The 14,851-nt window shown below is 36.4% G+C and overlaps 1 protein-coding gene across 1 annotated transcript; it reads right to left on the reverse strand.

Annotated features, from left to right (window-relative positions):
* Window positions 1-9,225: 9,225 nt before the first annotated feature.
* LOC145076971 (uncharacterized) lies at window positions 9,226-11,691 on the reverse strand. Its single transcript, XM_079022754.1, has one exon. It carries the CDS (start codon window positions 11,122-11,124, stop codon window positions 9,241-9,243), a length of 1,884 nt encoding a protein of 627 aa, XP_078878880.1. The 5' UTR covers window positions 11,125-11,691; the 3' UTR covers window positions 9,226-9,240.
* Window positions 11,692-14,851: the final 3,160 nt, after the last annotated feature.

Raw genomic sequence — 14,851 nt, forward strand, 5'->3', positions numbered from 1 at the left:
TTTTTTTTTTTTTTTTCAGACGAGGCTGAAGTCTACTTTTGAAGGGTGTTTGCTTAGTTTTTTTTTTTTTTTTAAAAGTTACAAAAAGTCAAGATTTTTTAATTTTTCTAAAAAAAAAAATTTTTTATATAAAAACTTCAAAAGTAGCTTTTAAAACTAGTTTGCCAAACATTTTTTGTTTTTTTCTTTTCTAAAAAAGACTTTTGGCTGTGGAAAACTAAGCCAAACACCCCCTAAGAGTCATTTAACAAATTCATATTTTAAGAGGATACCAAACAAGTCATATCTGAATTATCAGCTAAACAAACAGGGCCTAAGTTTTAAAGTTACAAGCTTGTTTTTGTGTTTAATTTTGAAAATTTTGGGCTAAATATGTGGATCCCTTAAAAGCTTTTGCATAGACCGAGGGTCTTAGGGTTCGGGTGGAGGTAGCATGTAAATTCAATTCACGGTATTTTTATTTATAGCGGGGGTGTTTGGATTAGCTTATTTGTTGTGGAAATAAGCATAAGCAATAAACAATAAGCAAATGGGAGATGCTTATTAAAATTAGCTTATTTAGTTTATTCCTAACACAATAAGCTGATTTTTAAGAATTTTATCCAAACACTTAAACTTAACTTATTGTGATGGGAATAAACAATAAGCAATAAGCACCCTCTTTTTTTCCTATCCAAACACCCCCTAAATTATGATGTTTGAGGTTTTAGTTAAATTTATATAGGGGTAGGTTTGAATTTATTTTTATAAAAACCGTAAAATAATAGTTTTTTAATAAAATATTTTGGGGTTAATATCAATATAGCACAATAAACTTATGTATTTTGTCCGATTTGACAATTTACAGTTTTTTCTTGCGTAATAGACCATCGAACTTTTACTGTACATGTCAATTAAACCATTATTGTTAGTTTTTAACCATTCATCCGTTAACTTATTTAAATTTCTTTCGTGGTGGGTCCCTTACCAGCTATGGTTTTAAATTACACAACCAAAATTGCCACATTTATGAATCTCTGGGGACCAAAGTGTAACATTCTCATCATCTTCCTCTAATCCTTCTATTCTATAGTTCTTGAATATCTTTAGTGGTTCAAGGTTTGGGATCTCTAGTAGTAGGAGTGGTGCTAATATAAATTTGCAACCCAATGGTACAACTAGTTCTTCTGATTCTAATAGGAGTATTACATCCCAATTATCTTCAATTTATTCTTTCCTTTTCAGTTCAATTTATACATAATTGAATCAAAATTCCATGATTTCTACATCCAGTTCGAATGGTACTGTTTATGGATCTAGAAGTGCAAATAGTGATGCGACGACAGTGAATAATGATCTGCCAAAGGTATCAAGTTCATACCTTGGCTTCTTGCTATGCTTTATGGGTTTATGTGACATCCCCATTTTCACGGCCAGAAAAGACCGATTTTGTTTATGCTTTATAAAAACCAGAGTACCTCTTTTAATAAAAATGTTGCGGAATTTGTTCCCAGTAAAACATGATAAATACGTTATCAAAGCACTTCCGAAGGAAAGTATTTTTATTCATTTTAAAACATTTGGGATGTCATCGTCAATACCGAAACATAAGCATAAACAGATCTTACATTCATTATCACTTGTGATTTATATCTCCTTAATCTCTCAGTGAAATGTGACTTCATATCAACACCTGTGATATAAATAAACTGAGTGGGTCAGGTTGGGAAACCTGGTGAGTACATAGGGATTTCAATCCCACAATGTTATACCATATATATAGTTTAAAACTCACAAAATATACAATTTCACCATATATATAAACAACTCTTATCCCACCCCGTCGATCCTCACAACGAGACTATCCATACTCTCGGACCTAAGATTAGCCGTTTTACCTAATCCATACTCGCGGATTAGAAATGAACGACTTTACCTAATCCATACTCTCGGACTAGGGACGAATGACTAATCCATACTCTCGGATTAATGATGAATGATTATGCCTAATCCATACTCTCGGACTAGGGATAATGACTATGTCAAATTCATGCTCCCGGATCAATGACATATACTAAGGTTTTATTCTCTGAGTAAAATTCACTCGTTCTCATAAGAAAACACTACCCGATATTCCTCATAATTAATTTAGGTTTACTCTTTATCCTAAATCAACATATATAATCAGGTATGTTCTTTAACAAGTATCTTAGGTAACATCAAATAATTCGCATATAAACATATATTTAATACTTCAATCGATACTTGTATTAAAATCATGTTCATGAAAGGGACTATGCACTCACCTGAAAAGGTGGTGATTCCGAACTCAGACACGCTTCGTTTCTTAAAAATAATTTCTTTCGACGGAACCTAGTATTATTAGCACTAGAGTTTAGTCTATTATTTGTCGAGACTAATTAATAGTCTAGCTATTATTACTATTATATAAGCGTTAAACAATACTTATATAACCCATAATAATATTCCAAGTACTTATTATAAGTTCCTAATAACGTTACTATAATTAAATAAAAACTATATTAAAAATAGCGTAGGCGTAGCTCACTTACAACGGGTTTTATAGAAAACCGGGTTTTGCTTGGAGCAACGTTCCCAAGCCGAAAAGCTCTTCTTCTCGGAGCTGTCGAGCACTCCGGGGCTTCCGCCTCGTGCTAGGGAGGTTCCCTAGCCTTTTCGGGGGGTTTCGGGGCTAGAGAGAGAGTAAAGAGAAGAAAGAATAGGAAATGTGTGAAGAAAATGAGGGTGGGAGAGGTTTTATTTATAGGGTGAAAATGGCTGAACTTGGTGTCACATGTCACCATCTAGTGGAAAGACTTGGGGAGAAAGTAATGGCCAAGATTGTGTCACATCACCCATTTTCACACAGCACACTTCCGACTTCTAAAATCCGTAACTTTCACATACGACCTCCGTTTTTGACGTTTAGGGTTTAGGGTTTAGGGTTTAGGGTTTAGGGTTAGGGTTTAGGGTTTAGGGTTAGGGTTAGGGTTTAGGGTTTAGGGTTAGGGTTAGGGTTTAGGGTTTAGGGTTTAGGGTTTAGGGTTTTTTATGGGAAAGAGGCCGAAGCCTCGGCAATGATTTTATAAATTCAAAAAGAAAAATACAAGAGTTATGTCATTTTTGGACAAACCCCAAAAATGACCAAAATCCAAATATCACGCAAATACCAAAACCAAAGGCTAACCCTAGCAACAATGTAACCAAAGAAAATACAAATTATTTTTACCCAACTCCACAACCCGGATTGGTCTTCGAAATTCTTTTCCAACACGAATTGAACTCGCCATCTTTTCTCTAAATCTTCATAAATGCAATCTCTTTGTATGTTCCACATCCAAATGCTAAAAATAACACAATTCCCATGAACAAAATTATCCCAAAAGTTCCACAAAAAAATGTATATAGTATCCACAATCCAATTCCTAATAATATCCAGAATAGCAATCTTCTTTCTTCTTTCCACCCTTTTATCTTTATTTTCATATATGTATAACGAAAGTATAATGCTAAAAATAGCCACACTATCATCCTCTCTATTCACAATCTTCCAATTCTTACAATCCTCTTTCCTATAGCCCCCAAAAAATATATCTATATCCAAAGTCCTTCCAATTCTCATCAAAAAAACTAATTTTTTATGGCACTTGCCATCAAAACCTCTTTTATGCACATCAAAAGTCTCCAAAAACGTCTTCAATAAAGCCTTCCAATTATCTTCTATTCCAAAAAATCTCAATAAGTTCTTTAAAACATCTCCATCTTCTATAAAGCTAAAATGAATATATCCGTCAATTCCATGGATGTAAACACCTTGTTTCCAAGGTGTGCATTCACTTTTAAGGGAAAAAGTGATAAAAATCCCGGACCCGTCAATTCCTTGAATATAAACACCTTGTTTCCAAGGCGAATACTCACTTTTAAGGGAAAAAGTGAGAAAAATCTCGATACCGTCAATTCCTTGAATAAGCTCATCTTGTTTCCAAGACGGAAGTTCACTTTTAAGGGAAAAAGTGAAAAAAATCCCGATTCCGTCAATTCCTTTGATATACACACCTTGTTTCCAAGGCGGGAGTTCACTTTTAAGGGAAAAAGTGATAAAAATCCCAATACCATCAATTCCTTGAATAAGCTCATCTTGTTTCCAAGATGGAAGTTCACTTTTAAGGGAAAAAGTGAGAAAAATCCCGATTCCGTCAATTCCTTTGATATACACACCTTGTTTCCAAGGCGGGAATTCACTTTTAAGGAAAAAAGTGAAAAAAATCCTTATTCCGTCAATTCCTTGGGTATACACACCTTGTTTCCAAGGCGGAGGATCACTTTTAAGGGAAAAAGTGAGAAAAATCCCAAATCCGTCAATTCCTTTTATATACACGCCTCGTTTCCAAGGCGGAAGATCATTACAATTAGGAAACCCCAAGTGAAAATGATAAAAGTCCACTTCATAAGGTCTTAACCAAATGAAACTCGGGATCAAACCGAGATGCAATTCACTTTTAAGGGAAAAAGTGATAAAAATCCCACATCCGTCAATTCCTTGTATATACGCACCTTGTTTCCAAGGTGGGAATTCACAACATGTGAGAAAGAATCTCATATGAAGATGAATAAAATCCACATCATAAGGCCTAGACCTAATGATACTCGGGATCAAACCGATGTGCGTTCCATTTTTAAGGGAAAAAATGGTAAAAATCCCAATTCCATCAATTCCTTGAATACATATGCCTTGTTTCCAAGACATAAATTCATAACAATTGAGAATAACACCCAACTGTATATGAAATAAATCCACTTCATAAGGTAAAAACCAAATGAAACTCGGGATCAAACCGAGATGCAAATCACTTTTAAGGGAAAAAGTGAGAAAATTCCCTTGCCCGTCAATTCCTTTAGTATTATAGTGATTACACCTTCCACACAAATCATTGAGGATAATCCAATCCCAATAATTCCCATTTTGCCCTTCCTTTTTAACACACAAAAAATTCCTTTTGCTCATGCTTTGTTTGATCAAAATTAAATCTTCTCTCCCACAAATATCTCCAATAAAGATAAAAAAATTGCTAGTCTCAGAACGACCGAAATGCCCCTCCAGCCAACTATCAAAATCGCCATCAATTAAAAGATGCCCAATATGCCCCTGATTATTTTTTCTTCTATCCCGATAATAAGAATCTTCAAATCGCATTCTATCATCCCTCCATATGCGCTTGCAATTACCGACCTTGAATAAAAACCACCCAGTCGCTAATTCATCATCCCAATTCTCGATCAGCCCCTTTTCAAGAAAGAAGAACCAGCGATTTTTATTTCTCAAATCCATCTTCTGCCAATCCTCCAGATAAGCCATAGAACCAAATACATTCGCGAACAAGCAGTTCACAATATATTCTTCCAATTTATTTGTTTTCCAAAATTGACCAAAATACCCTTTGGTCCAATTACTTGAACTCACGCTTTTATTAAAATCCTTCCTTGTTTTCGCCATACCAACTCCACAGCAGCACACCTGCCACCGATTCCAAGTCAGCCTCCCTGACAAAATCCCTCACAATCCAATCCTCAGCTTAATTTTGATTTTCATGGAGATAATCATTTCTATTAACAGGAATATTCCACTCCTTGCAAATTTCTTCATTTAGCCCAAGATAGCCCAAATTAAGGCTGAAAATCTTAAGTCTAATGTCTTCTATGATAATCTTAACAATATTTTCCACATAATTTCTCTGTTTCCCAAATAATCTTTTATTCCTTTCATTCCAAATGTGATAAATGGAAGCAGCCAAAGCAACCTTTTTGATGAAATTGTCAATACTCCTCTTCTTTAATGAACATTGGAGCTCTTTGATGATTTCAAACCAGTTGCCTGGTCTGTGATTTAGGTTCACCTTAACTTTCATCAAATTCCACACTTCCATAGGATATTTACATTAAAAAAAAGATGAGAATGGGAGTCAACTTGATTATTACAAAAAACACAACAGAAATCACAAGAATCCTTCCATTTCTTCATTCTATCTTGGGTTCTGAGTCTTCCTAGAATAGCAAGCCAAAGAATGAAACAATGACTTGGAATTCTATTTTGAAACCAAACCAAATCATACCAGTCAACATTTGGTTCATGGCAAATAAGAGAAGAAGAGACCTGACTAACAATAAAGGGAACAATCTTACCTTTACAATTCAACCAACACACATCATCCTTTTTCTCACTAACAAGACTAGGCATAAGAAACTCACCCAGCTGAGGAATCATATTTAACCAATCAGAAGGCCAGCTCCAATTTTCATTAATAATAACATCACTAACTTTGTCCCTTATATTATATCCAGCATTAGTAATTTCCCTAGGAGACAAGACATAACTCAAAGGCCCCAGTTGATGCCAATTATCAAACCACATGAAGGTATCTTTTCCATTACCAATCAGATAATAAAAATAATCCCGCAGAAAAGGTCTTATCTTCAATAAATTCCCCCAACTCCAACTCATTTTATCTTTTGATCCCACATCCCAAAAACTCCTTCCTTCAAGAAGATAAAACTTAACCCATTTCACCCACATAGAATCTTGACCACTAATAATCTTCCAGATTCTGCTTGAAAGAAGAGCAATGTTCCATTCTTTAAGATTTTTCAACCCAAGACCACCATAAATCTTTGGCTTATAGATTTCATTCCATGAGACCTTGGCAATTCCTTTACTACTTTGCCCACTACTCCAAAGAAAATTCCTCATGATTTTTTCAAGTTCTTTAATTACACCTTTCGGTAATAACATCACTGAAGCCCAATATACAGGAAGAGAAGAAAGCACAACACTTATCAATTGAAGTCTACCAGCATAAGATAAAGACTTATTTTTCCAATCATTGACTCTATTCTTCACTTTATCTATAAGACCCTTGCAATCTCTATTAAATAACTTAGTAGAAACCAAAGGAATCCCAAGATATTTCATAGGAAGCTTACCTTCAACAAAAAGAAGAATCCTCAAAATTTTCCTTTTAAAAGGCTCCTTGACATTCCCAAAAAAGATGTGACTTTTAGACAAATTGGGCACAAGACCTGCTGAATTAGCGAACTCATCCATAGCCTTCTTGACAACTTTTATCGACCTAGAATTTCCATGACAAAAAACCATCAGGTCATTAGCGAAACACAAGTGAGTGATCTTCTGTTCTTTACATCTCCAATGGTATTTGAATTCATTACTCTCCCTTATACACCTTTTAAGCATGAGGTTAAAAACCTCCATAACAAGGGTAAAAAGATAAGGGGATAAAGGACACCCTTGCCTGAGACCTCTCTTTCCTTGGAAGAACCCATGAAAACTCCCATTTATATTGATCATAAAAGATGAAGTAGAAACACAATTCATAATCCAGGTTATCATAGTATCATGAAACCCAAACTCTTTCAATATGCTTAGCAGAAAATTCCAATTAACCGTATCATATGCTTTTTGAATGTCAACTTTCATAGCACAACGAGCAAATCCCCTATCAATATGATAACCCTTGACGAGTTCTTGAGATAGAAGAATATTATCCAAAATTGAACGCCCTGTGATAAATGCCGACTGGTTATTCGAAACCAAACATCCAAGATGCTCTCTGATACGATTAACTATAACTTTGCTTATGCATTTATAAATCACATTGCAACAGGAAATCGGCCGATAATCCCCAACCTTGCCTGGAGTAGGAACTTTAGGAACTAACGTAATAACCGTAGCATTGACTTCCTTCAAAATCTTTTTAGACAGAAAAAATTCCTTAACAGCAAAGCAAAAATCATCCGCCACTATCATCCAAGCTTTCTTAAAGAATTTGGAAGAAAAGCCATCAGGGCCAGGTGCTTTATCATCATCAATATCAAAAAGTGCAGCCTTAATTTCCTCATTTGTAACTTCTTTAATCATTTCAAGAGCTTGCTTATTATCAAGTTTCCTAGAAAACAGATTATCCAGGTTGAAAATGGGGTCAACAGCATGTTCCACTCCAAGAAATTCACCAAAATAGTCAACAATTACTTTAAAAGCCTCATCCCCTTCCTTCCAATTTCCATTTCCATCAAGAATTGTTTCAATTCTGTTTCTATTGATTTTTCCTTTTACAACTTTATGAAAATAAGTTGTATTTGCATCTCCCTCCTTAAGCCACTGAACTTTAGCTCTTTGCTTTAAGTAACACTCTTCTTCCCAGCTGGCTTTCAGAAAAGATTGGAGGTAAATTCCTTCTTCAAATCTCAAATCTTCATTACATGGGTCTTTATCAAGAATATTTTGAACCCGACATAACTCTTCTCTACACTTGAAAACTTTTTCTGCATAATTGCCTTGAGATTTTAATAAATTCCTGAGAGGCTTCTTTAAGAGTTTCAATTTCTGACAAAGCCGGAACATTCCATACCCCTCAATTTCAGATTTCCAGACATTATCAACAATGGGAAGAAAATTATCTAACAGCACAAGGGAGTTAACAAACTTGAAAGGCCTATATCCTGAACTTCTTTTTAATTGGGAATTTGATAATCATAGGACTATGATCCGAATTCCTGTAAGGCTGGAAATTTGCAAACACATTGGAATAATCTTCAATAAATTTCAGATTCCCCAGAACACGATCAAGTTTTTTCAAAGCCCCTGAAACCCCACGCGGTCTTTGATTCCAAGTGTAATGTAAACCATTACGATTAATATCTTGGACTTCAATACGATTGATGCACTCGTTAAATTCCACCATACCCCTCGATATTTTAGAATTACCAGCCATCGAGTCCACAAGTTCCCTAGTAACATTAAAGTCTCCAGCAATAACCACGGATGACCAACAACCAAACAATAATGTTTTTCCAGAGAATCCCAAAGTTTCCTTCTGTCTATATAATAATTGCAAGCATAGACAAAAGAACAAAACAACCTCTTATTCTCTTTAATGAAAAGGACTTGACAATGCATCACCTGACTATTAGCATCTAACGGCATGACAAAAACTTCATCCGGGTCCCATCCAATGATAATACGAGTGCCTTTAGGGATCATGTCTTGATTCGAAATCCACATCCAGTTTCCAAAAACTTTATTACAAGTCATTTGCAGCTTATTAAATCTCAGCTGAGATTTAAGAATAGCAAACAAAGACAAATTATTACTTTTGATCACATTCTTTATTTCCTCCTGTTTAGGCCTTAAATTAGAACCCCTCACATTCCAGCATCCAATATTCATCATCATTGATCAACAATTGTATTTTCGGTGCTTGTCTCCTGGGCACCTCCAGTTAAAATCTCCGGGTCAATCTCATCTAAATAAGACATATCCCTTAATCCCAATTCAGATAAAACATCAAAAGGATTTTGTGATATTATCTCAACTTGATCACCTTTACCAGAAGTAGAACCTTTATTATCAAAGTTAGAACTAACTTTAATATCCACTTGCTTCTTAGGAACATATACCTTTTTCTGGCCTTTTTCTTTTTTCCCCTGCATTTCTTCTTTTCTGGCATTAAAATTTTCAATTACATTCTTCACTCTTGTCCCCAGTTTTTCTTTTGGGATAAAAACCCCTGTTCCACTCATTTTACCACTTTTACCCTCCTTTGACTGAAATACCCCTTTCTCTTTCCCATCCTTTTTAAGATTTCCCACAGCAAATTTCGAGAAATTTCTCCCATTATTTCTATTATCAGCTCCTTTACTAATTCGATCTTCTTTTTGAGCTCCCTTTTGACTTTCTTGTTCTTTAACTTGCTTGCTTTTTTCCTTTCCTTGATTATCCACATCTTTTGAAATTCCTTCATTGTTGCTAATAGTAACTCCTTCACTAATAGGGATCGTGCTTTCCTCCAAAGATTTAATCAAATCCACTTTGCCATTTTCATTAATAACCACACCAGGACTAAACTTCTGTCCTTTGTTGTTCTTCTTTGTGACTAAGATAAAACCATCATCATCAACTTGCTCTTTTTTCCCATTTTCTTCTAAGTTAACAGCTTCATCAGCAACATTATCAGTTTTCAAGCTATTTAAAATCCCATAATTGCTATTCTTATGTCCATAAACTTTGCAGTGATTACAAACATCAGGCCTCCACGCATACTCTACCCTGCATTTTGATTCAACTTTTTCTCCTGTCCCAAAGTCAATTGAGACAACACTTAACTCTTTCATCCATTCTGATTCTGCTGACATTTCCACAAGAAATCTCATAAATGCTGGCCTTCCCCAATGTTCATTACACATTTTCTGAGTGATTTTATCCATAGCAATTGGCTTCCCAATCTCATTAGCAATCAATGTGATTCCTTTGCTGTTCCAATACTCCAAAGGCACATTAAAGACTTTGACCCACACAGGAACTGAATTGATTTGAGGTTTACTCAGAACTAGACCTGGCCTCCATCTTTGAACGAACATAGGCACATTATTAATAAGCCATGGACCTCCCTCCAGGACACTCATCATACCTTCCTTTGAATCAAACTTGAAGAAAAAGAACCCTTCATCATTTACCATTATATCCTTCAATCCAAAAATCTTCCACATCTTAAAAGAGGAATGAGTGACAGTTGGGAACGCAAGTTTCTTTCCCATAAAAAAACCATAAAGCGTAGCATGATAAGGAGCTCCACCAAGCATAAGATCCGCATAAGGAAATTCAACTTTCCCATTAGGCTTCCCATCAACTTTTGGAATTACTTTGATGTTTAGATCAACCACAGTGTTTGTAGCTTCTACCATACGAGCATAAGATTTTTTGTTGAAATCACTAACCAGTTTAGCTGCAGGGGATATGACAGGCTTAGAAAAATCCATCTTCAAGAAATTAACTCCCTGTTCCTTTTTCGCATTGTTACCAGCGTCATTTTCCAGATTCTCACTTTCATTCATTAAATCTTTCATATCTTCATCATTACAATTAATAGGACAACTGATTGGGACGTTAAGATTAGCATCAGAGATCGAAGGGGAACCTGAATTTATAGGAACAACCTGCAATAATGGAGACTTTCCCAAAATACCCTTGTCACTTTTTGTTTCGATCATGGAACCAGGAGCTGAAGAAGAAGATCCCATCGCCATATTCTTCGATGAATTAAATCCCTTAACCATATCCGATGTGACTTGAAGTAGAACAAAACCCTTTTCCTCTTCCGTTTTCTTTTTCTCTTCAGCGATCGCCTTATCCAAAGCATCCAGTTCCGATTTGATGATATTTGGATCAACATTCTCTTTCCCATAGCTTGATTTAATTACTTCACGTATTCCTGCTCTTAAACCCACCTTCGAACCTTCAAAGGATGATTTCGAATTCAAATACTTCTTCTCTTCCTGTAATCGGTTGGCTTTTGCTTCAATTTTATTTTTCAATCTGAGAGGTTTAACTCCAGACTATGGCGAAATTTCTTTGTGCATCGCTCTTCTACCTCTTCTCCGAGCTCCAACATCAGCTTCCAATTCATCTTTATACAACTTTTTGTAATCCGGATCAGGAGGGTCAGTGGAATTCATGCCGAACATACTTCCAAATTTTCCAAACATTGAATCTTCACCTACACAGATCGTAAATGAAGCTCACTGAATACAATCCTTGCAATGAGATGGAAATTCCGGCACCATATTGACTCCGATCAGCCAAAATCTGCCGCCAAGTCACACGCAAAACCTGGAAAAACGAGAGAGAAATCTTAAAGAGAGAAAGTTAGAGAGAGAATTTTTTTTGCAAAATGACTTGGGTTTAGGGTTTAGGGTTTAGGGTTTAGGGTCTAGGGTTTAGGGTTTAGGGTTTAGGGTTTAGGGTCTAGGGTCTAGGGTTTAGGGTCTAGGGTTTAGGGTTTAGGGTTTAGGGTCTAGGGTGTAGGGTCTAGGGTCTAGGGTCTAGGGTTTAGGGTTTAGGGTTGGGGGTTTAGGGTTGGGGGTTTAGGGTCTAGGGTTTAGGGTTTAGGGTTTAGGGTTTAGGGTCTAGGGTGTAGGGTCTAGGGTCTAGGGTCTAGGGTTTAGGGTTGGGGGTTTAGGGTTTAGGGTTTAGGGTCTAGGGTCTAGGGTCTAGGGTTTAGGGTTTAGGGTTTAGGGTTTTTTTTTTTGGGAAAGAGGTCGAGGCCTCGGCAAAGATTTTATAAAACAGAAAAAGAAATACAAGAGTTATGTCATTTTTTGTAACAACTCGTTATTTCCGGGCATTATAAATCGAGTCTTGTATCCTCTTTGGAATGTAATAGGAATATCATCGATAAATGAATTATTCAAAAGGTCTGATTGGAGTACACTATGTAGTAGATAACATTAAACCGTGAGCGTACACAAAAAGAACGTCCAAATCTGACTTCGTATGAGGAAGTTATGATTTTTCCAAGATCCGAATATAGAAGTAGACAGCTAAAAACTCGAATCGGAGATCGAGCGACTTTTGGCCGGAATGACCTAAACGAGAATCGAAGGTCTCGATAATGGTATTTCAGCGGTAAAAAGTCTGGCAAAAACCGACATCAGATAAAGAAGTTATGAATTTTCAAAGAAAATCCTTAAACACGATGAGTTTAATATAAATAATAAATAAATAATTTCGGAATCTGCTGACGGAGTCTAAACGAAAGTTGTAGAGCATAGTCTCACCTACGCGTGGATATAAAGAACATCGAAAACGGAGTTCGTATGAAGAAGATATGAATTTTTGAAGTTTATTAAATAAATTATATATTTATTTAAATCAAAATTTCGGACCTTATCCGAAGAGGAGTCAGCGTCCTCATCCGGGTACGCGCTGCGTACCCCTGTAAGCCCCGCGTACCTGAGAGACTTGGCCTCTGATCGTCCACGTCGCCCTATCCGAGCCATCCGACCCGTCCGACCCGTCCGACCCGCTGTCCCGTCCGACCCGTCGTCCCATCCGACCCGTCTCCCCAGCAACCCGTCCCATCCGACCCGCGTACCCAGCAACCCGTCCCATCCGAAGCCGAGGCAGTCGAGGCTTCGGTCATGCATGACGTATGCGTACGCGCTGCGTACGGGCGTACGCCCCGCGTACCGAGGCGGTTCAGCCTTCCTATAAATAGGATGCGAGGGCTTCCGAGAAAAATGCTCATTTCTCTCCTCTCTCTCACAATCTTGCCTTGTTTTCTGTGCCCGTTTAAACCCGAAGCTCTGGTCTTTTTGCTCAAGTCCCAAGGGTCGATTTTACTCCCGAGATTCCCGAGAGTCCCGAGGAAAATCCGTTTCCCGAGACGAAACTCTGTCCGGTTTTCCATCTCGCTATCTTCAAACTATCAGGTGAGTTCATACCCTGCAAGCACCCTTTAAATACGTTTTTAAATGTTTTTTTTATACTCTTTTAGGGGGGGAATACAAGTAAACACACGACAACAATCGTGTGAAACATCGATCTTTTTATATACTTTACATACTGTTGTTTTGGCTGTCTTATGAAGTCATTATCATGCAAAACACCTCACAACACAACTTTACCCTCTTGGGATACAATATGTTTATAAATAGAAATATGTTTTATTTATACGTTTACATACAAATACATCATATCAAGGGTAACATTCTTTACTAAACCGTTTTATACATCCAAAGAACTTATGATTTATGCTTTGTCAAATGTTGTGAAAAAGGATAAACTTTGCATACAAAACTACTACTTTAATACAGACTTAGTTGAGAATCCATGAGACGTGTACATCTTCAAACACTTCCTTTTTGATAAAAAGGTATCGCTACAAGTCCTGTCTATAACCAGAGTCTCCCGTTTGGAGAACGTGTCAAATGTGTATAGATCTATACGGGAAGTCATGATCCCGCACCCTGACTGTTAGCTACAATCCGTCTTTTGGGGTGACAGTTGTCATAACGCTACAACGCCTGAAGAACGTCGCTACAGGCATATTATGTTTAGTATGGTTATAAAACTCATCGGATATACAATTATTATGGTATTATGCTTTTATGAACGAGTAGCTATTAAAACTATTCTTCATCTAACAAGTGCAATCTTCGTATAGCTTTACTATGTAAAACTATGACACAACTTACAAGCACGTCGTTTGCTTGCGATTTTCGGTCTTAGAGACTGCCAGTTATGTCAGGAAAATGAGGGTTTTTCCTGTATACAAACCAAACAACTAATAGGAAAATAAGGGATTTTCTCGGTACAATTAGTTGCAACTTATATCACGATCATTCATATGCATTTCATACTTTTATAAGAAAATAAGGGTTTTTCTTGGAAAACACAACAAATCATATCTCATCTATTAGGGAAAATATGGGATTTTCTGGATCTAATACATTCATTTTCAACACAACGAATCATAACTCTTTACAATTGAAATACTGCGTTTTCTGGAAAACATACACGAACTTTCGAATGGCGTACATTTTCTCAAAACACTACTTATGAACTCACCAACTTAAATGTTGACACTTTTTCTTTGAAAGATACCAAAAGTAAAGACTAGGCCTAACAACAAAGTAACCAAATGATATAAAATTTATTTTATCCCAACTCCACAACCCGGAGTGGTCTTCAAAATTCCTTTCCCGCTTGAAATGAGCTCGCCCTTTTTTCTTCCAAACTTCAAAAATGCAATCTCTATATATACTCCACATCCATGAGTGTATAATAACACAAAGCCTATGAACAAAAATATCCCACGTGTCCCACAAGAAAATGCATATAATGTCCATTTTCCAATTCCCAATAATAACCACAATAGCTATCTTTTTTCTTCTCTCAACTCTTTTGTCTTTATTATCTTTTATGCACCTCAAAAGTATATTGCTATAAAAAGCCAAACTATCATCCTCTCTTTTATCTCTATTCACAATCTTCCACTTTTTG

The sequence above is a fragment of the Lactuca serriola genome, chromosome 9 (assembly GCF_051521515.1).
Source record: "Lactuca serriola cultivar US96UC23 chromosome 9, Lser_US96UC23_V15, whole genome shotgun sequence".
NCBI lineage: Eukaryota > Viridiplantae > Streptophyta > Magnoliopsida > Asterales > Asteraceae > Lactuca > Lactuca serriola.